The sequence below is a fragment of the Parasteatoda tepidariorum genome, chromosome 8 (assembly GCF_043381705.1).
Source record: "Parasteatoda tepidariorum isolate YZ-2023 chromosome 8, CAS_Ptep_4.0, whole genome shotgun sequence".
NCBI classification, from domain to species: domain Eukaryota; kingdom Metazoa; phylum Arthropoda; class Arachnida; order Araneae; family Theridiidae; genus Parasteatoda; species Parasteatoda tepidariorum.
Window position 1 is genome coordinate 26,454,577 of NC_092211.1, and position 24,455 is coordinate 26,479,031.

At 26.1% G+C, this 24,455-nt stretch overlaps 2 protein-coding genes across 5 annotated transcripts in view; one reads left to right on the forward strand and one right to left on the reverse strand.

Annotated features, from left to right (window-relative positions):
* Nucleotides 1-38: 38 nt before the first annotated feature.
* On the reverse strand, nt 39-20,652 carry LOC107448153 (Actin-related protein 6). Its single transcript, XM_016063261.4, has 11 exons — nt 20,220-20,652; nt 19,950-20,067; nt 13,840-13,908; nt 13,626-13,749; nt 11,820-11,955; nt 7,372-7,527; nt 6,887-7,007; nt 4,645-4,768; nt 2,798-2,873; nt 2,578-2,640; nt 39-241 (listed from the first exon to the last, which is right to left on the reverse strand). The coding sequence occupies exons 1-11, from the start codon at nt 20,312-20,314 to the stop codon at nt 112-114; spliced, it is 1,212 nt and encodes a 403-aa protein (XP_015918747.1). The 5' UTR covers nt 20,315-20,652; the 3' UTR covers nt 39-111.
* Nucleotides 20,653-20,787: 135 nt separating this feature from the next.
* Nucleotides 20,788-24,455, forward strand: part of LOC107450450 (I-kappaB kinase epsilon) — a 34,914-nt gene continuing 31,246 nt past the window's right edge. Inside the window, exons 1-2 of one of the 4 annotated variants that reach the window (XM_071184520.1) lie at nt 20,788-20,911; nt 24,083-24,222. The gene's annotated coding sequence lies outside the window, so the exon portion shown is untranslated. Of the gene's footprint in view, nt 20,979-24,082; nt 24,223-24,455 lie in introns of all 4 variants that reach the window. The other 3 variants (XM_071184522.1, XM_071184523.1, XM_071184521.1) reach the window with 3 other exon arrangements.

Consider the following 24,455-nt stretch of genomic DNA (forward strand, 5'->3'; position numbering starts at 1 on the left):
ATCTTAAACTGTATATTGAGGTTAGAAAGAAACTAAACTTTCATAAGAATGAGAAAAATTATATATTTTACATAAATTAAAGGAAAATGTTTATAATTTACAAAAATATTTTTATACATCAAATTTTTCCAAGCAATATGGTAAACCATGTTCTTCATACTGCTTTCGTGTAACTATGAGTTTGGCAAATTCAGGGTCGCTTGAAAGCTGTGCTCCGCCTTCCCATGCATATGTTACAGGACTGTAAAATCATAAATATATTTCAATAGTAATATTATATATTTTTCATACAACATTATTAGCAAAAGAGCATATAAAAAATTTTCTATAAATTCAGCAACTTTATGTTATTAGGTTAAATTTTGGAAATTCTGTTGTAAGTTGGAACTGTCCAAACTTATCAATCCCAAGCTTTAAGGCAGTAAGTTTATTTATATATAAGCATACATAAAGAGTTTGTGTTGTGTTATTAGTTAACAATAGCACTTACAACAAACTTTAAGTAACAGTACATAGTTGTGTACTTCAGAATCAAATATATATATTTTTTTTAATAGATTTTTTGAATACTTTCCATAAGATAAACAACAGATCATTGTTACAGTTTAAATTTAGGTTTTTATATCTGATTGTTAAAAAACTGCAGTGAAAAATATAAATATTTAATCAATCACCAATTTTTCAGGTTAAGATATTTTTGCGTTTATATTTAAAAAAATTTTTACTGCATTTTATTATAAAGTCGAACTCTTTGATAACAAACCCTGATTTACTGGAAACGCAGATTTAACAAGGAAATCATAAATATTGGGTTGGTACACTGTTGAGTACATTGGTGCAAATCTTGGTTTCAGAAAGCAATATTGTGATTCATAAGATTTCTTCATACTTCTACATTTTCAGCTAAGTTAATCCCTTTTTAGAAAATTTTGTTTAACATTTTGAAGACAACTGAAAGTTAGAGGTAAGTCGTAAATCTAGAAAAAACTTGAACTTTTTTAAAATCACAGTTGCAAATGGCAATGGTTTTTTTTTTGGGCCACGATTCTTTCCGATGAATAATAACACAAAAATGAGACACTAAGACAATTCAAAGCAAATTAACTAACTGTTCAAAAATGTAATGAATACAATATTTTTCACCAGTACTTGGTTGTAACGAGCAAATATTGCGCTCTTTTTGCACTTACTATAAGCAAGTTTGATTTACATTAAATTTTTTTATAAATTTAACTTCGCAATTTTTTTTCTATAGTAAACCATTTGTTATAACAGGGAATGGTAAAATTTCAACTCCCTTCTTCCCAATTGCATTGTACATTATTGTTTTAAGGCAAAAGTTTTCAAATTTACAGTTAAGAATTTTAGACAAAGAGACACAAAATGGTGATTTTGGAGCAATCAAACTTAACACGTAGATACGCAAGTCCACAAAGGAGGCAAGTTGGCTGTCATACATTTAAATACATATGTATTACATGAATCATAACTCAAAAATAGGTTTTTATCAAAGTATTTCCGAAATTATTCACTTATGCTGTTTTAAAATCAGCAATAAAAAAATTTAACTCAATGAGAAAAAGAATAAAGTGATAAGCATTAAGTGTAATGCTCATTTTAGTTTACTTAACAACTGAAACTAAAATGAGAAGTTAGCTTATCCAAGATATATCTTAAGGACGATTGTTTTCTTTTATAATTTTTAAAAAAAAGCAGATTTTATTTAAGATACTGATCTATTCTAACAAATTGATACAGCAAGTATTATATACACAACTTAATATATTTTATTAATTAAAATTAATAGATTTATTAACAAATTTGATGTAAAAAATATTAAAAATCAAAATTTAAAAAAAAAATTCTTTTTAATTTCCAACTTATCTTTTTATTATGATCAAATAGATATTTGCCAGACACATAAAGTTACTTGCTAGACTACAAAATTTAATAACAGGAGTAAATTCTTCTCAATTCCTTTTTAACTTGTTAATGATTTATTAATAAATTTGATATAAATAGATACAAAAAAAATATTTCGAAATCAAATTTTTTTTTTTTAATTTTCTAACATATCTTTTTATTATGATCAAATAACAGGAGAAAATTCTTCTCAATTTCTTTTTAACATGCTAATGTTTTAAAGGGCCGTAGAGCTACAGAAGAGCAAACAAAATTTTTAAATGATGAGATTGCAAAACAACAGGAATAAATGAAAAAATAGATTAGTTATCAGGGGTCTGTCCAGGCCGAATTTACTACCGTTTAGCTGTACCTTCACAAATTCAACTTTAGGAAAAACGGTAGTTTCACAAATTTCAACTTTAGGAAAAACTGCAGTTTCACAAAATGCTTTTTTTTTTAAATTTTAATTTTGTATCCCTTAAGAAACAATAAATCCATATTTTTGTGTTGATTTTTTTAATATAATTTAATTTTTCACAAATTATGTCTAAATTTTCACAAAATAGGTATCTCTCAGAAAAACCTAGACAGACCCCTGGCTATAGAACTTTTCCCTCAAATACTAGGTAATGTTTCTCCAATTTTAAATTCACATAAAATGCCAAAACTTACTTTTCAGCTGCTGTAACATTTACATCTAATAGGTGATGAGCCTCAGATCTAACATCATTATAACTAAAAAAAATAAATCATTAAAAATAGGAAATTTAAGATAAAAATAGAATAAATTATATAGATTGAATGTTTCAATTTTTCTTTTTCTAGAAATATATCTAATATTTTTCTATTTATTTAAGGATATTGAATTACACAAGTAAAATTAAATACTTACACCCGTTCTTTAAAACCAGGAAAACTAGCATTTCCTCCAGTAACTAATATATTTTTATACAAATGTGGTTGGACATCTGAAATGAGGTAAATAAAAATATGAAGTAAGGTTACCAAGTTAATTTAAGTAAGTAAGATGGCAACAAGAAATTATGTTGTGATACATTAATTTTTCTTATAACAACATTAAACATTCATAAAAATTTCTTATTAAGTGTTCTTCATTTTATAAGTAATTACTTTATGGATTTTGCATTAGAAACAAAACATTTAAAAACATAACTTGGTAGTAAGTTTGATTATAAATGTAATAAGACAGAACTTTGAAGATTGAATTATTCTGGAAATATTTTTTATACATTCCTTATTCTGAATGAGTAATACATCTTTTTAATTATGGTGAAGGTTATTTCAATTTTTTTTTTTTTAAGTTCTTATTTGAATGTAATAAAATAGACTGAAATTTTATTAACCAAAAGTCAGAATTCTAAAAAGAAAAAAAAAAGTTTTTTATACCTTGATTTATGTTGTTTCAGAAATTAATGTTTTCCTTTTAAAGTTATGTAGTTAAATTGGCATCAAATTCAATTAGAATAATAATGCAACATTTAATAAACTCAAGGCATTTTATCTTTTTATCATTCTTTAGGAGTTACAAAACTTGTATTAAAATTTTAATTCCTATTTTATTGCTATCATTATAATGCAGTAGGGCCATATCATTTATGTTTTTTTTATTTTTTTATCCAGAATTGGTTTCAATCACTGATTAAATGAACTTGTAAAAATATTAATTTTTGTTACATAAATTACCACAATACCTTACCGTATTAATTATTTATTATAAATTTTGTTATTTAATCATACAAATTTTGTTATTTACTTGTACTAATAAGATAATTTTTGAATTTAAAAATTTCTTTTTATAAATCCTTTTATTGTTCTAAATTGAAAAACACATCGAAAATGTAAAATTATCACATACTAGTTTTTTTCTGTTCCCAGATTTCTTTTCTTTTTTTATTTATTTGTTAATATTATGATTAAGAATAAGAGCTAAAACTTTTCTTTGTATTTTATTCTTTGCATTAAGAGAAGCTTATTTAATTTGCAATATTTTATACTTTTTTAATAAAATGTTGACTAAATCAAATGTTTTAGACAATACTTAACTGTGCGTTATAAAAAGCTGAATTTAATCTTTTAAAAAAAATCACATTAAAAATAAGTAAATTATTATTTAAAACTAAGTAATAAAATAATCGAAAATAATTCCTTTTAAAATGGATTCTAATGACTTTTCCATTATATTTTTTGAAAATGAAGTTACCTTTTTTTGTTTCACATTATAAAATATGAGAATTTTTCATAATAACCACCATTTACATACATTTCGAAAATCCCCATGAAAACATGAAGTTTAAATAAAAAACTGTGCATATTTAAGTAACAATAATTATTCAAGATGTGGCTGATCATTGCTGAGATTAGATGTAGCAATGGAAGAATTAAAATCAACAAAAACTACTTTATTTGTCAAGTGGAAATTGAAATCATTTGCCTATTATTTGAGACCACTTTGACCCTTCATCTTCAAATTGGTTTAAGATAATTCGCATCACACATTTACTCTTTTTTACCTTAATAATAATTGGTCAGAGTTTGAAAACACTTTTTTCTTCACATAAATATTTATTTATGACCATTAACATGCAAATTTTTTTTTTTTTACAGAAATTCTAAAAACTTATGTTGAGGGTGGCTGTTATGAAATATCCCGTATATACATTTACACTTTGTACTAAGATTGGAATCAAAATATTTATTTTAACTGGTAATTAAACTAACCTTCTGGGGTCGCTTCAATACAATGAATTATTGCTTCTGAAATCCCCATTTCATCAATATTTACATCAGATGGATTAAAGAGAACTTCTGGTACCATAAAACGCTCATTGTTCATTCTGATCAACTAAAAGAATCATAATATTAGAATCATAAAACTGACAATGTCTTTTAGTGTAGCTCAAACACATACTAAATTATAAATGCATTAACCATAAGATTTTGAATAAATTGTTCAAAAGTAATATAACATGTGGCTGAATGGTAGAGATGTTTTGTCAAATTGCAGGAGATTAGTGCTTTATTTCTTTTTAAATCAATATCCAGCTTAATCATTATAAATGAAACTTTTATAAAATTTGAAGAGCAAAGTAAAAACGAATGAAACTATTTTGATTAGACTGTCATTTTTATTATTTAATTTTTCTTAATCTCAATCTTGTTCATGTATTTAGTGTAGTTGCAAATGCATAATATTTGGCACAGTTTCAAATGCTTTAATTTTGTTTAAACACGAAAAAAGTGTCCAAAGAAAGGAAAATTTATATAAACAAAAAAAGTATGTGAAACATATTTATAAATATGCAAATAATTAATTAACACTTAAAGCATTAAAACTATCATGTGGGTATATAAAGATTTTCAATAATTCTCTGAAAAAATAAATTTAATTTCACTTCAAATTGTGATAATTTAATATTTCATGGTCTAAATGTAATTAATAAGTTTTGATAACTAAATTTTAGAAAATGTAACAATGTTTAGTTTAAAATTTAGTTATTAAATAATTAAAAAAATATATTTATTTTTGAATAGAAAAGTACATGTTTAAACTAAAATAAAAATGAAATAATCTATAATAAAAATAAAATAATCTATAATTTTACAAAAATGTTTAAACACACAATCAGACAAAATAAACATTTTATTGAATTAGAAAAAGAATTGAACAAGGGTTAAAAAAAATAACCATAGCATTTTGATATGAAATGGATTTAAAAACTAAAATATTATTTTGTCTTTAATTATATGTTTGTTAGAAATTACTTCCTTTAAAATGCAATAAAATAATTTAAAAAAATATAATTCATAGATTAATACGTCATTAATAATCATAAAGTGTGTCTGGTATCTATTTTAAATTCGATCAGGCCATTTAAAATTATAATCATTTTATCAAGACATCATAAAAGGAAAAAATATTTCTTATTGTTCATAAAATATTATCATAAAAACTAATTCATAAATTGCTATTTAATAAATGTATTAAAGAAATGAAATTAGATCATATTAATTACCTAATTTAATTAATAATTTAAACATAAAACCTAAAGCTTTCATCAACGTTGCATTGAATTCTTTCAGTTTAATTTGATTGTCATTTTTTTTAAAACTTATTAACTTTGGTAGAATAAGTTAATTTTTATCAGGAAAATTTGTTAATTATTAATTTTTAAAGATCAGCACAACAGCTTCTTTAAATGGAAGAGCATAATAATAGGATGAATTGTCATGTCACTAAGTCATACCTAAAAGAAACATGATTATATGGTATGGCAATATATAATGACATGAACAGTCATGCCATCATAGATATAATTATATAAACAATAATTTTTTACACTTTTAAAAAACTAGTTTATTTAAATTAATACTAAATATAAAGTTTCTTAAGCAGAAAAAGCAAAATAGGCATACATACACAGCAGAAAGACTTAAAACATACACAATAGAGACAACTTAATAAGACAAATGTAAGCCCACGGTTCTTAGAACATGTTTCGTAAGAGGATTACAGGGGTTTGTTTCAAGAGTTAGAACTTTTTTAATCAGTATTAATTACATTGATATCCAATCAATAACCCAGTAAAAAATTTTAAAAAATATCAAAAACAATACATAGAATAATTAATGAAAAGATAAATGAAAGAATAATTTTCTTTTTCTTGACATTGCTCTTAATAAGCACTTTTTACAATGCCAGAGTTCTAACGAAAGAAACCTGAACTTTTAGGGTTGCATACATGAAAAAAATTGGGGACCACTGATGTAAGTATACATAGATGAAAAATAAAAACCTTATTTAAAATGGAAAATAATGAGCATATCACTCTAATTAACACAAAAAGATTGCTATTACTTTTAAATAAAACAAACAAAATCTCTTCCCAAAAGGCGATCATAACAATTTATAAGATTTAATGAATGGGAAAATATTTTTAGATTAATATGCTTTTTTATTTACCTGCTCGTTTTCTTTTGGTTTGCCAGTTGTTTCCTCTAACGGTCTAACGTAGCCTCTTCGAATGACAGTATAGTCTGGTAGCACATAATCTCTAACAATTGTGTTTTGTTTACCTCTTAACCTAAACAATTATGAATGAGATTTTAACAGGTATCATTTACTCTAACATCAGAAATCAATAAGAAATTCTTATCTATGATGATAGATAAAAAAACTATTTATATCATGATAGATAAAAAAAACCATTTTTATCTATCATGATAGATAAAAATAGTTTCATAACAGTTCAGTTAAAATAGTTTTATAACAGTTTAATTAAAATAGTTTTATAACAGTTTAGATGAACATGATGCTAAGAATTGGTAATCGTATTATCATCATGATAGCAAAATCTTAGCTTCAAGTAAAGAATATTTTCCATTGTTGACGTTGCTTTAAGATCATAAAATTATAATTTACTTAATGAATTATACAAATATACATACTTAGCTACTTTCATATCATTCCAAAAATCTGTCGAAACATAGCAAACGTCCTCTTTCACTTGATTCATTACAAATGTTTCATCCATTACATTTAATTGTCGATATGATGTAATTTCTTTCAGGTGATTTGTTAAAATTTTCCCTCCAACATCTATTCTAAAAGAGTAACATAGGTTTTAAGTCTATAAAAGTTACAAAAAAGTAATAATAGGTCTAGAAAATCTATAAAAAATACAAAATTCTATAAAAAATTTAAAAAATAAATTATTAAGACAAACAGAAAGAACACTCTGTGGATTTATGCCCATTGACAGAAGAATCATGTGTATGTAAGCGTCTCGTTAGCGGGAATTAGCAAAACTTTCAAAATTTGAATTTTAGATGGAGGAATTTCGTGAAAATTTTGTCAGATTTCAAGTTTTTGATTAGCGAAATTTCGAGAACCAATGGTCTTGAGAAACGAGGAATTCCGCAATATTTCCAGAAAAATCATCATATGCCCTGCACTGCTAATTTTTAGATCCCGAAGGATAATACGAAAAAAACGAAATTCCGGGATACCTCCCGAATACAATTACCCTTGCATGAATTGAATGTGGTAAAAAGCTATTACTAAATTTTAAAATTTGTTCGTCTTAATAGCATTGAATGTAAAAATAAAGGAATTTTTTAAAAAAAACTATGTGAAAGGGATAGTAAATGATAAAAAATTTCCAAAAAAACAACCATCCAAAGAAGTGCTATTACAATGGCATCACCGCGAATTGGACGCTTAAAAAAGTAACAGCTAATACTCTAAATTCAAAGGTCCTAAAAACGTATTAAATATATCGGAATTTGAAAACGCCATACAGTAACAAACAAAAACGATGAATTACTGCTGAAAAAAAGGAATGGAAAATTTAGGACCACTTGGAAGAAATATGGGAGAAAACTTGCATCATTCTTAATGAAGCTTAGCTTACGGATTGAAGCATTCATTGATCACTTGTTTTTTAAAACTTTTCCCTGTTTTACTAAAATTTCTGAGAAATTCCTTGATATTTCCAGAATCAATAAATTCTCTGATAATTTCTGGTTTTCCTAGAGCTGGACACCCTGTATGAAAAACTGGGGATCGATTTCCTGTGGTGGCTTGAAGCCCACTCAGTTTCAGATCAATGAGAACCAACTTATTCAGGAAGTAAAGATGGCTTACATGCAATACTGATCTCATTGGCACAATCATGCCATTGGTCACAAATTGAGCTGTTGTGGGTATACTTAACTCAATCGCAAAAAAAATAGAGAAAGTTTTAATAGTCCAGTATATTTTTGGTTCAAAATACTGAAAAACTGAATTATTTTGTGATCATAAATTATGAAATAGTTTAAATTGATGAAGAATAGTACATTAAAGAATAAAGATATCAAAAGAAACAAAACAAAAATAATTGTTATACAAATATGATCAACTGTTACAATATATTTTTCATCAAATAAGAAATTTTAAAATAAATGCTATATAATTAATTAAATATTTTTTAAGGAGAAATTAAATAATTGATATACAATAGAAAATTATGTAAAAAAAAAAATACTGTAAGAAAACACGTGACAAAAACATTTAATCAATTGCATTTTTGTTCAACAAAAATTATAAAATGGGTGACAATAGCTATAGGGTGACCCGGGGTAATTCACGATCACTCTGTTTCTGGAGTAAATAATGATCACCTAAGTTTTATTTAAAAAAAAAAAAATTTTTTTAAATTTAAGACATGGACAAGAATGCTTGTACACTTTACTAGAGTATAACTACATTTACTTAATAATAATTTTTTGTTTAATCTAACAAAATAAGTATCTTTTAAACTGCTTTCTGTATTTTCCATTTCAAAGATGGTTTCAAAATGTGCACATTTCTGCAAAGATCCCCCTCCTTCTCTTAATAATAAATATTTTGAGTCACTTTCTTTTTCTTTGATATAAAAGTAGTGTAAGCTTTTGTTTAATTGTCTCACATCTACTGTAAACATTAGAATTGATTATAGGAAACTATATCAAATGTTGCCCCCTACAGATGGGGTAATTATTGATCACTGGGGTAATTCCTGATCATTGTCATTTCCTCTTATAAATAGTATTATAGCTTATAAATACCTACTTGTCTTTTCTTAGATAACAGTTCATATTTATTAAGTGGAACAACTATAAAATGCATTTTAACTGTCATCACAAAATTTGTTTTTAACTGTATACAAGACTGTATTCTGATTTGTCTTACCTTGCTTCTATCTTAATTTTATGTGTGCATATCGTTAGAATAATTTTTAAGCTTATAAATTAGCCTAGTATAATTGTTAAGATAATTTTTAAGTTTATAAATTAGCCTAGTATAAATATGGTGAGAAATTATAAGCCTAAAAAGGATACTAAGCTTCTAGAAAACAAAATTAGTGAATTTCTTTCAATGATTGAAAATGAAAATTTCAGTGTGAGAGCTGTTGACATACCTTACTTAACTTTACACTTTCCCTTAATGAAGTTAAAAAATCCAGCAAAAGTAACCCATGTGGGAACTCTTTTATATTTCAGAAGAACATGAGAATGAGTTGGCTGATTGCCTAAAATGTATGGCACGATGCAAAGATTTTTGAAAATTTAAAGTGTTAATCGTTCTTCTTGCTTTTAAATAAATCATTTTATTAGCTGCTTAAACATATCTTTTTGGTTTATTTGTTTGATCTTGATGTCTTATTTTGTCTTATTTGTTAATTACCATTATATAATTATTTTTAAACAGCCCCTTTACAATAAAAACTGCTGATCAGTAATTACCCCAGAAGTGATCAGGAATTACCCCATAAATGATCAAGACCAGGGGTAATTCCTGATCACTAAAAACTTTAAATCTTTTAAATTCTAATTAGATTTTCAAACAAAAGAAGGTGGCATTGGTCTCATCTCATATAGCCTCAAACTTCCAGTAAATATTAAAATTCTATTTTGAATAGTTTTTTCACAAAACAGATGTTTGCGTTTTTTGATCAGGAATTACCCCAGGTCACCCTACTTATTCAATTTAATTTTGTTTCTTAAGAGAATAAAAATAATCAATCAAAAATACTAATGAAACAAGAATTCCGGTGTGAAAATACTAATGACACTAATAAAATAAGTTATGCTTAACTTTTCTGAAAATTTAGTACATTAATTAATTATATAGCCAAAACATTTTGAAAGTTAGATTAATATAATTAACTTCTCACTTTATTATTATATATTTTATACAAAAATTTTAAGAAATTTAGGAAACTTTTAATTTAACTTAGTTTTGAAATAAATACAAACAGGTTGTCAAAAATGTGAATTTTTCTTATCAGTTTTATTGCAGCTTTGATTAAAATTATTTTTAAAAAATAAAATTAAAAAAACTTTTTTTTATGATGAATGATTTGTTTATTCTACCCTTCTATTTTTTTAAAATTATTTTACTAAAAGCACTAATTTACTTGCACAAATATGAATATGACTGCATAAAGCCATATTGAAAATAAAAATGAGCTTTTCTAACCTGTCCTGTTTATCGAAAATAGACAGAGCTTTGAACAGACAAAACCAAGAATAACAAAACAAGAAGAAAACAAGAGAACACAAGACTTTTGTAGCAAAGCTAGAAGGCTAGATAACTTTATTTTCTATGAATTAATCGATAAAATTAAACAATGTAACATTCTGTTTGTCTTTAGAGCTGGCAAAATGTAACATAGTGCTTTTTTTATTATTTAAATAGACTCTGATTTTACTTTTTAAGTCATTCAATTTGTAGCTTTGTAAAAATCCAACTATCTCTGTATGACTTTTAGAAGCTTCAAACTTCATAACATAATGAAAAAAAAATTTAGAAATTGCAACATTGCTTAAATGTTAACAAATATAGAAAATATTCTTAAGGTCTAAAAGAAGTAAAAAAAATTATTATCCAGGCTGAGATATTTTATGGTAATTAAGAGACACCCATAAAATTCATATACAATTAATTTAATAATTTACATGAATAAACTATCTATGCACAAATGTTACTTTGATTCTGATGATAAGAAATAAAAACTACTATCAGCATTAGTACCACATGTTATGCTAATTTTAAATCTCACAACATACATAAATTCATACAATTAAATTAATATGCTTTTCTTTTTGTGAAAGCTAACACAGGAGATTAAATTAATATCAAAAGCATATTTAATGATACACTTTTGAAGACTGATTTCATAAATTTATATTTTGGTCATTTACAATTAAAAAGAAAATATATATCTGAAGTTGTTGGAATGAATTGTCACAAAACATTAAAAAAATTAAAATAAAATTAATTCAAACATTAATAAATATTTTAAAAAATATTTTACTAGAGCAATCATAAAAAAATCTTTTTAACAGCTTTAAAAAATATTTCAACTTACCTACGAGTTGCATTCTTTAGTTTTTTACCTTTGATGTAGGGAATAATATGAGTAAAAGAAAACCCTGAATCTACTACCAAACAACACATTTCAGTCGGTGCTTCCTTCTGACGTTTGTAAGCAGACAGTGTCCCAGCTAAAAAAGAATAATACCAAGTTATATAATATATAAACAGTGTTGTAGTGCTAACAAAATTTACTGAGACACAAATCACAACACCATGAGGTAGAATCTAAAATTATCATATAATTTTTTATCAACAATTAACTAAACATCTTGAAACAATCAAAGTTTTATTTACTAAAGTTTTTTTTTTTTATTTCCTTGTAGTCTATAATTTTTTTTTCGTGTACCAAAAAAACAATCCTAAATATTTATACTAAAATTTTGCATTCTTAAAAATCAATTTATAATATGCAGGAGATTACAGATTTATGAGACATTTATTACTAATAAATTGAATAGCTGAAAATAATTTTAAAAAATTCCATACTGAGTTATAGTTTTCTGCTCTATCAACCAATATTCTTAGCAACAGTTCGGAAGGAACAAAATTTCATAGCCACATTTAAAAAATTAAAAATGTAGGGTTAATAGATAACTAATTTTACAATAGATTAACTTTCTTAATCTAAATAGCACATTTGTGAAGTTAGCCTGCAATAGGTAAGTAATTATGAATGAGAATATACTAAAACTTTTTAATTAAAAAAAATGATAAAAGTTTAAGTTAAAGATAGTAGTGTGTTAATTTAAGGTCAGGAATACGTGTTAATTTAAGGTCAAAATGATGCCCCACCATACTAAAAAGTATCGGTGAGTTGTACTCCGTTTCTTGCCTTACAATATTCCTGCATATAAAGAATAAGACTAAAAAATCAACATAAAATTAAGAAATCCATAGAGATCCTTAAGTATAGAATTGTATAAAGATATGAAACAGCAAAAACAAGCAATAACTGTTATACACCCCTTCCATCCCTAATGTGACATTGGGATGGAACATTAGTATGTGACATTGGTTATTAAGAAAGAAAGAGACTGGTAATGATGTAGTAGAAGGAGTAAGTTCTGTGATTCCTGAAAGTGAATGCCATTGAAATTATTATTTATATTGAAAATAATACTGAATGTTGATTTTTTTTAATATCCAGAAATTGGCTCATGTGTGCAAGCAATCAGCTAAACATTTTAATATAAATAATATTTTTAATATCTAATTTGTATGAATGATAAAAATCAAAAGCTTTATTTGAAATTAATATATTTTTCTTTTTCATACGCTACTACAAACAAATCTTACAGTTGAATCATTAATTCAACTATTATTTAAAAGAGTTTCCATTTATTTATTATTATATGTTCTATAATACTTAATACTAATGACATGTAAATATTACAGTGTATTTTGTGTATCAGTCAATAATTTTTGGTACTTTTCTAAGGCCAGGTTAGTGAAGTCACCTAGTTAACAGAAAAGCACCAAAATTTACACTAGCAGGCTTCGTAGTGGACCAAAGAAAAAATCAGGACAATTTCAGGAACAGCAGACATACATATTCCAGACACTTTTAAGAAAGAAAAATAACTAACTTAAAAAAAGTAAAATTTGCTCCTTATAAGTATAGTAAAGACACATTTTATTTCAAAAAAATAATAAAACATACATTTTTATATTTCAGATTTACTTTGTTACAAACAGAGAGTTTAGGGTGTGAATAATCTCAAAACGAAAACGCTGTAAATATGCTACTTAACATTTCTTTTACTTCTAACTATCACAAAAGAAGAAACAGCTAACTTACGATTAGTTCTTAAAATTGAGTGAAACTTATACTCTTCTAGTAGTATTTCTGTCATACTTTCTTGCATCGAAACAAAATTAAAGTAAGGTTCAGTAGCAATTAAACATGTCTCCTTGAAATCAACCTATAATAAAATATATATTTAATTAAAATTGTAAAATTATTGTTTAAAAATTTATGGATTTTATGAAACAATATTAAAACAGATATTTACATTGTAAAAATCACTGCCAAAAATATGATCCCAGACTTGCTTTTCTATTTCCCAATTCACAATATATCCCTATGAAAGAAATAAAACAGTTTAAAGAAATGTTCTTTGATTATGCTTATCAGGACAAAATAAAAAAATTCGTGATACATTTGAAGTAACATGTAAGTACATGCATTAGAATTAGCTTCAGTTGCATATTATATTCATACACACACCTCAATAATACTTAACTTATTTTAGCTAATTATCTCCGTTAAGAATAATTGTTTTAAGGTTGCTTTTTTTGAAAAATAAATAAATATAAATAATATTTTTAAATATATTTTCAGTCATTTTTTAAATAGTTGTGCAATAAAATTTTTTCCTCAGTATATATTTTATTTTAATGACTTAAGTTTATTAGTTTGTTTAAATTTGTACACACATTAAATGATATTCATGCAAAATCTTGTCAACCAAGGAAGTTGGCATGAATTCTATCAGATCATTTTATATTATAACAAGTGCATATTTCTGGGAATTATAACAAAAAGGTAAATTTTTTGCAATTAATGTGTTAGAACATACAATTTAAAAAATCTGTAGAACATTTTATTTGCAAGAGTACTTAAACAAAAAAGTCTTGATTTTAGCGGAAATGGTTGATAGGTTTAACACAAGTACCAAAAAAATCTATTATATATAATTCTCTTACGTGGCTCCCAGATTTGGGCTGTATTTCTCTTCCGCCGGTGGCAACGTTTGCTTTGTTTTGAAAACACCAAAGCATTCTGCCTTTTAATGATGTGTTTCTGATCTAATATATATAATTCTCTTACGTGGCTCCCAAATTTTGGCTGAAGTACTTTGTACAACTAAATAAGATTCTTTTTGCAACACTTAAATATTTACTTTATTTTCTTCATTCATAGAGAAAACAGTCGGCAAAGAATTCTGTTAGGTTAAAAAACATTCCGCTAAAAAAAATAATGAATTCTGAAAGAAATAAAAATAAACAACTTAAAAAATAAAAATGCTGTTGCCAGCCATAGAATTTTTTGAAAGTTAACTTAGCAGCATAAATAAAAATGACATAGAAGCGCAACTAGATCAAAATTATGATAACTGAGCGCTTGACGTAACAAATCCTACAATTCTAAAAGTGTTGTATTGCCAAATGCCCAAATAAACAATTGTGTTCTTAAAGAAATTCGATAAAAAGTTTTAAATAAACAATCTACTTCTACAACTACTTCTTGAAGAACTTGGCTCATTGATTAAAAATATTGTTTTAATTTTACAGTACTAACTTTACTTCTACTTACATTATTGCTATGACCCTCTTTCATTGCATTTTACGACTTCATGCTAAATTTGAGGTTTGGTAAAGGTAAGTTGTTTTGTGGTTGAATACTGACATTTAGAAATGTGTACATAAAAAAAAAATATTTAGAGGTTAAGAGTTGCATCAGAAAGATTTGAATTGTTGACATTGAACTTAACAATGGAAACAATCGTTTTTGTGAAAAATTGAATTGTATTGTTGACATCAAAACTAAAAATATTGTGCTTCAACTTAACAATACTACCTTAAGTTATACTTTAGAATTGCCTCGGAGAAATTTGAATTGTTAGCAATAACTTAAACAAAAAGTTTTATTTTAACTGACAAATCCTATATTATAATTTTAACTTTTTCTATGACTATACTCATTTTCTTACTCTTTTCTTTGTTTTTTTTATACATTTTATTTTTTTGTGATAAAATAAAAAAACTTATTGTTCTGCTTCTGAACACTGATGAAAACACAAAAGGATGGGCTTCATCAATAATCAAAAAGATATACATTTATTTTACAAATTCCATATTATTAAGGTGGCGCCCTTCAGAGAATTAAAAATACAAAATTATCTTCATCAAAGCCGATGCTTTACATCCGGCGTTCAGTGGCAGACTACTATTTCATATTGTTTTACAACACATGGCTTTAGCTCTCTGGTGGGAAAGACTTTAAAACAAAACTTACAACAGTTACTTTTCTCAACAACTGAAATTTAGAATAGTGTGATTTAGAAAAATATGTGAACTGCTTGCAATTTCAAATTAATATTGAAATGTACAGGTTTAGAATTTTCTACAGTGAAAAGTTTTCGGAACTTCAGTATTCAAAGAAGTATACAAAAACTAGACGTTAAGAACGTATCCAATGAGCGAGCAAAGCGAGCATTGGATTGCGAAGCAATCCGAAATGAACTGTGGAAGCAGTTCCGGGGGTTGGTGAGCGCCAGCGAGCAGAGGGCGAAGCCTCCTAGTATATTAGAATTGTTCATAAAAAAATGTTTTTCTTTCTTTTTCATGACAGGTGAACTTTAAAATGTCTATAAGACTGTTTTCAAGGTGCTGATCTGCAAATATAAAGGATTAGGATTCGATTCCTAGACCAGTTTAAAGCCCACTCAGCTTTGGAATTAATATTATGAACCTGTTACTCTAGCTAAGTAACACAAAAATTAAATGAAAAGATTATAAAACAAAATTACTTTTTTTTTTTTTACAAGAAGCTAAAATGATATTTCAAGAGACACAGACATATAATACCAACAGGGAGCGTAGCCAAACATTTCAACAAAAAAAAGCACATTTTAAGGACTCAAAAAATATTTTTAAGCACTATATACACTAAAAAAATGCAAAATAATTTTCAAATATTTTACATGATCATAACAAAATGACTAGTTTCTAACACAGAACTCTCTTTTTGATTATATTAGCCACCATAAATAGATAGAAAGATTTTTTGATTCGATTTCAGAGGGTGGAAAATTATGCACGAAATTGAGAATCTCTTGCAAAATGCATTAGAGTTGCACATCAAAGTGCAAGAATCTCATCAAACCCAGCTCAGTATACGCACATATGGAAAATTTGTAAAAAATTTTCTCAAAATTCATATTTAAGCCTTTTTTGCGCATCGGAAGGAAAAGAGGTGCTCGTGATTTTTCGATTCTTTTTTGGAAAAATAAAAAATAATGAAGGGGAAAAAAATTGGTTTTTCTTTCTACCGAGATTTTCAAAAGATTTTTTTCCTCTAGAATTATTATGTAACAAAACTTTTACTTCATTTTTCAAAAGATTCCTTTCAGGTGAATTAGAAAGAAAAAAATTTAATAATGACTGGTTTCAGCTAGAATTTTAATTAGAAAATATAAGGGGGAAAAACAGAAATCGCTAAAGTTGTATAAATAGTTCCGTTCCAGAAATCATGTTCTTTTGTTCATACATTCTTTTTTTCAAGTACACCATATTTCACATTTTAATAAAATGTAACTGTGGGTGGGGATTTGTTACAAATTCAAATTTATAGTAAAATAATATCCTACTTTTTTTCTTAATTTGGTTGAAATAAAAGTGATACAATATTTTTTATAAAAATTACGCACATGAAAATTTTAAACCCCGCATTTGAGATTTTACTTTTTCGCTCACAACTTGTGGTGATAATTGCTCAGTTATTATTTATATTCTCATGAATTTTGTACCAATATTATCACTGAACGAGGAATTTGGTTGGCGAAGTCGAGAAATTACTCTTAGACTCGCTTGTTTTGCACTGATATTCACGTTAATCCAAGCGGTGTTTCAATCGTTCTCCCAACAATTATGGCAACAAATTTTCACATTTTTTAAAAAAAAATCTCGATGCTTTTTACACAATTTAATTTTAAGTGAAACTCAAATTAATTTACTTTTAATGTGACGATTTCATAATTTTTTTCGACTTTTTATTGCTAGTGCTACCGAATTCCACAGAGTTTTTAAAATTTCAGATATTTCTCAGTTAATATTATTTCCACACGTAAAATGTAAACTGCCCATTTAAGTAATCACTTTTTGCCGGTACAATCGAAAATCCATGTAGTGTTTCGATTGTATTTTCGGCAGTTATTGACATTGATTTTCAAGGTTTTTTTAAAAAATCTAGATATATTTGTGATAATAAATTTGAAAGGGAGATTAGGAGTGAAATGGGAAATTCGAATTACCCTTATGAATATTTAATTTAAAGCAATGATCCTATCGATTTTTTTTAAAGGGGGAATTTATTTCCAAACAATTTTTAAAATCCCTTATTTTTAATAGGGTGACCTGGGGTAATTATTGATCAAAAAATGCAAACATCTATTTTGTGAAAAAACTATTCAAGATAGAATTTTAATATTTGCTGCAAGTTTGAAGCTATATGAGATGAGTCCTATTCTACCTTCTTTTGTTTGAAAATCTAATTAGAATTTAAAAGATCTTAAATTTTTAGTGATCAGGAATCACTCCTTCTCTTGATCATTTCCGGGGTAATTCTTGATCATTTCTGGGGTAATTACTGATCACCAGTTTTAATAGTAAATGGGCTGTTTAAAAATAATTATACAATGGTAATTAACAAATAAGACGTTAAGATCAAACAAATAAACCAAAAAGATATGTTTAAGCTGCTAATAAAACGTTTTATTTAAAAGCAGGAATAAAGATTAACTCTTCAGCTCTGGCAGCAGCTCTCATACTGAAATTTTCATTTTCAATCATTAAAAGAAATTCACTATTTTTGCTTTCTAGAAGCTTAGTATCCTTTTTAGGCTTATAATTTCTCACCATATTTATATTAGGTTAGTTTATCAACTTAAAAATTATTCTAACAATGTAGACACATAAAATTAAGATAGAAGCAAGATAAGACAAGCTAGAAATGGTGCATATCAGAGCACATTTGTCTTGTATACAGTTAAAAACAAATTTTGTGATTATAGTTAAAATATATTTTATAGTTGTTCCACTTAATAAATATGAACTGTTATTTAAGAAAAGAAAATTAACTATTTATTAGCTATTTTTTAAACTATTTATAAGAAGAAATGACAATGATCAGGAATTACCCCATTGATCAATAATTACCCCATCTGTAGGGGGCAACATTTGATATAGTTTCCTATAATCAATTATAATGTTTACAGTAGATGTGAAACAATTAAACAAAAGCTTACACTATTTTTATATCAAAGAAAACGAAAGTAACTCAAAATATTTATTATTAAGAGAAGGAGGGGGATCTTTGCAGAAATGTGCGCATTTTGGAACCCATCTTTGAAATGGAAAATATAGAGAGCAGTTTAAAAGATACTTATTTTGTTAGATTAAGCAAAAAACTATTATTAACTAAATGTAGTTATACTTTAGTAAAGTGTACAATCATTCTTGTCCATGTCTCAAATTTTAAAAAAAATAATTTTTTTAAAATAAAACTTAGATGATCATTATTTACCCCAGAAACAGAGTGATCGTGAATTACCCCGGGTCACCCTACGATATTATTTATTACAACAACCGAATCTCAAAGCAAAACATGCATTGAATGACTCCCTTTTTAAGAGTTGGATTCGTGTGATTTCGCCGTCAATCTCTTTTTTTTCGGTAGTTACTGCTACAGATTTCACAGTTTTTAATTTTTTTCTTTTTTTTGATGTAATGATGATTTACGAAATGCAATAAAAATAACTAGTGTTTTCCTCCCATAAAATGCGAAAATATTGCCCACGATCTTAGAATAAAAGAATATTACAAATTCAATTAAAATACTATATACAATTTTATTTTATCCAAATAGGGTTTTTTTGTTGTTGTTGCTGTAAACATGTTTCTGCTATTTTAGTATCTTGTAGAAAGATAACAGTGCTACACAGGTTTGTCACAGAAAGCCCAAAAAAATTATGCCACAGGGCTTTTCAGTAATGGTATTTATTTTTTTTTTAAAGTTTCTTGCAGGCTGTTGCTAAGAATTGGCGATTATTCTGCCACAGATCACAGTACAGAAATCTATCCAAATAAAAGACATCTTTAACAAACACAGAATATTAGTAAATCTTAAAATTTGCAAAAAAATAACAAAATAAGATAAATATCACAAATAATAGTAGATCTTGCTTAATAAGCCAGTTGTTAGAATGATATTCTAATAAAAAATAATTTGCACAAAAATAAAATTACTTCAAGAAAGGAAATTTATTCAACAAGAAAAAATACATAATATTTAAAATATTAGAAAGCATGGCTAAGTACATAGTATTTAAATCTTTCTTACTCTTTGAAATGGATAAATATAATAAAGACTTGAAAAATCTTTACATTCTTCTATTTGATTTCCTATGAATTGTCTTCTTCTTTCACTTTTAGCTTTCATTACACAATTTGGTATAATTCTGCAAAAGATAAGTTTAAATTTAATTTTAACATAAAAAAGCATAAAGTACACTTTATTTAAAAGCAGGCTTTGAATCTCTAAAATTTTAACCATGGACTTTCATCCAAAAAAAAAAGTAAAACAGCGTAAATTTTTCAATTAATTGGTAACCTTGGTTCAGAATCGTTTGCAAATCCTGCTTTAGCAGTAAAACCGCCATTGTCTAAAATAAAAACATTAGAAGCCATTTCTGACACCGACGGCATAATGATGATTATAAAGTTTACAACAATTATCACAGTTCAAATCATTCACTCAAGAAACATCATGGATTTAATTTCATGCGAGAAACTTTAAATGTTCAAATCATCTCTTATTAATTATTTTTGCACACTAGTTAAAACATTTATGAAGAAGTTTCTGTAGAAATGAGTAGAAAATTATACTAATAAACAACATTAAACTAATAAAGTAATACGAAAATTCTCTTCTTTTTAGAAACAGCGCAATACCGGGCTTCTTTTTATTTTCTTTGTTTACACTGCCTTTTCACGGTCATGGTGTTCGGTCATATTTTACTAATATATGTTGAATTTTTATTTTTAGCCTTAAAAATTATGTTAAAATTGAGAAGGCATAATATTTCTTTTTAGATAATTTTTAAAATTAAGAAACGATAGTTATAGCGATTTTTAATTATTTACATTATACATCATTTTAGAGATAAAGCACGGACCTTGACTATACAGATTTCTGCTATGACACCTCATTGGTTCATTTTAGTTTCACTTCCACTTCCTGTACCATGTGACGAAATTAGACTTGTTTTCGTTGTTTTCTATGGAGCATAAATGTAAACAGAGGTTTGTAGAGATGTCTGAAATATTTATTTCTAATCCAATTTACTTATATATTAGGAAACTGAAAATAGTATTAAACTCTTTATGAATTCCCTTTCCAATTAGCCTCAAAAATGTTTCTTGACACATTAATTTTTTATTATTTAATTCGTCTTTTAATTCTTGCTCTTGCAATAGTTTATGTTTATTAAATATATTTTTTTTTAAATGTTCTTGAATTTTTTAAACTTTCCCTTTGAAGCTCATCGTATTCTGTTTCCTTTTAAAAACACTTGTTATTTTAGATTGCTTTAGAGAAATTATAATATGGAATCAGGGTCATTGGCTTCTGAGTGTAATTATTAAACGCATTATGCAATACGCGTTTAATTGCAGTATAATTAAAAGCATATTTGCATCTCGTAAGCATGATAAATAGGATAGTATGAAAAACATGTTAGACTCTTTATAAATGCGTTATCCTATTAAAGTATAATTTTTTTGCCTAAATTCAGGCTGCGTAGCGTTTTTAAAAGGTGCTTATTTTAGTTTTTTAAAAGCTCTTAAAGGTGCTTTTTCCATTGGATGTTTTAAAAAAGTGCTTAATTTTTCCTTTTTCAAATATGAGATTTTCCCTTTACCGATTCCAATATTGTAAAAAGACACAGTTCACATTGTTCTATTCAACGTTTTCACAATTAATTCAACCCCAATATATTTTGGCGTATTGTCAGTCCGTTTTACATGATTCAAAATTTCAAAACAATGATTAAAAAACAATTCCAAAGAGTTTTTTTTTGACATGAGAGTTAAAACAAGATAAAATCGTCAATTGTCAAAAAATTTCCAACTCTGCCTAATTATGATATTCTTTTTAAAGTTCCTGAAAATATTTTTTGAATGCTTAAGAGGTGCTTATTTTTTGTTGAATAATTTGGCTACACACTCTGAAATTGTTCGCTTTGTGTTTCCATTCCTTCTGATAACGATATAGAAATACTTTTCTATTCCCTTAAAACTACTAGATTAAAATAGAAATATCATTAATCTTTTTTGAGATGGTGCTACTATGCAACTGCCATTTTTTACATGTATGAGGATATTACCTTTATTCTAATTAATGCATTCCTAATTTTTGTTAGCTATAGTATATGGGTATCCTTTAATTAATATATATTTTTAAAAAATATTCGTTTTATAAAATAAACAAAAAACACTTGTCTTTTAAATTAAAGTTAAGGATTCAAAAGATATTTCCTCATTATCAACTTAAGAATCATGGGTGTTCAATTTTTAAGGAGTATGAAATTAAAATACAACAAATACAATAGTTCTCTAAATTTCATATTTAAGAGAGTGAAAAAATTTTCTTCATCTGCTATATGTTTCTAAAATCATTAATTATAATTAAGACATATTTTAGGTTCCCCTCGAATGATTATAAGTTATACTTTTCAAGTTTGCTCCCTTCTGTGATGTTTTTATTTTTTTAAAGTTTCTTGTGAATTACTGCCTATTTGGGGCCAAAACTTACCAATTATTATATCCCAGATTCCAATACTGTAAACTTCACCTTATCTAAAATATTAGTGGAGAGAAACTTTTAAAGCTATCTAATTATTAAAAGAAATGTGCTCTCCATTAATGTGAGTGGGAAACTACGATTTTTAAATGCTTAAAAAAATTTTTATTCATTAATTTTGCAATGTCCATGTGCTGCATTTTTAGAAAGATGGCGGCCTGCCCTTTGATCCTTATAAATGTGCCTTATTTGAAAATCCTTTAAAAACACTGCCATTTTTTTCATATTCCAAGAAAAATTAATTAACTGTTAAAATAATAATTACACACAAAAATTATCTGTGTTTATAAGTTTAATTATTACTCTTACAAATATTCACCTTGTTAGGATTATTCTCAAATGGTTAGTTTCTCTTTTTTCAAAGGGGTATTTTAATAAATTTTTTTGATATATACCTTCTTTTTTTTAAGAAAGAAAATTCACCCCGTTATGTGTTCATTTTCTAATAATTTTCAGTGTAAATTATGGATAAATCTTATTAGCTGTTTATCAAAAAAAAAAATTTTCTAGGTTTTTTTTTTATTTTTTATGAATGTATGCACAGAAGAAATTTTTCTCGTATTTAAATAATGAGCTAAAATTACTTTATGAAACACACTCATAAAATAGTATAAGACGGTAACTTAAAAATTGTTAAGGATCAAATTCAGTTATTACATGATATTACACATTTTGATAAATTTTTAAGGTGTTAAGTGAGTGCCCTTTCAAAACTCTGTGCCCTTTTGTGTGAGGAAGCACCCTGCCCTTTTTTATTCCTAAGAAGAACTCTGGATTTTGTACAATATTTAAGACAATCATCACGAAATTTTATAATTAAAAAGATGAACCCTTTAAAATAAATCAAATATCTTATACCAGACTGCGTGACTGTTCTTTTAATTTTTAAAACAGCCAAGTTTGATTAACACCAGAAATTATAATATTCTATTCTATTCTAAAGAAATATTGAAAAAAGAGGGGTGCTAAACTTTAGGATTTAGGTGGCATAAGTTCACTCTGTAAAACCAAAATAGGGGTTTTTTCCCTCCATATTGGAAAATTTATGTAAAACATTTTCTTTGCTATGTGCCAAATTTAAAACAAATTACTATTATTAACATCCATATTGCCTATAAAAGATATCTTAAAAACATCATAAATTATCTTCTGTTGTTTGTAGCTTTGTATTTAGTTTTATTGCTTAATTTCAAACAATGAGGCAAAATGTTTGTTACTTTTTAAACATATAGCACTTATTATACTTTTAAACATGTAACACTTAAACATATACTTTTAAACATATAACACAGTAATTATTAATATTTAAATGAACAAATTTTAAAATTAAAAAGCTGAATAAAATACAAAAACCTACTTAAAATTATACTAGATGCTCTGAATCATAATATTTGTTGTTAAAATTTTTTAGTTTTATATTATATTTTTCACATAATGTTATTAGATCTCTCTTAAAAGTTACTGAAAAATGAAAAGTTTTAAGCCCTCTAGATTTTTAGCATCTACGCTTGTGTCTGTATCGCTATTATTTTCCTTCTTACAATTTTGATCACATTATTATGAATTTTGCTGTTCAAATTTCTTTGTAATATTGACAGTGCAAACCATTTTAGGTTTCCTAAATTTTCATGTTTATTAATCCGGATCTGAATTTTACGTAGAACCTACATGGTGTTTTGCAGTCTGAATAAACTTCTGCCTGTGTCAACTAGTTTATCATATTTTTGCCTAGAGGTTTGAATTGATATTTTTTGTAAGTACATAATTGATATTATATAAAATCTCTTTATTGCTTATTTTAAAGTATTCATACTCACATATTTTTTTAAAGAAAGGAAATATATTTACTATATAATTTAATAATTTTAAGTACATTTAATTCACCATGAAGTCCTGAGAAAATATATATTGTTATAGCAACAAATCAGCTAGAAAAATTAACTTAAGATTGAATGTTGAGAAAACAAAATATATGTATTGTGGTAC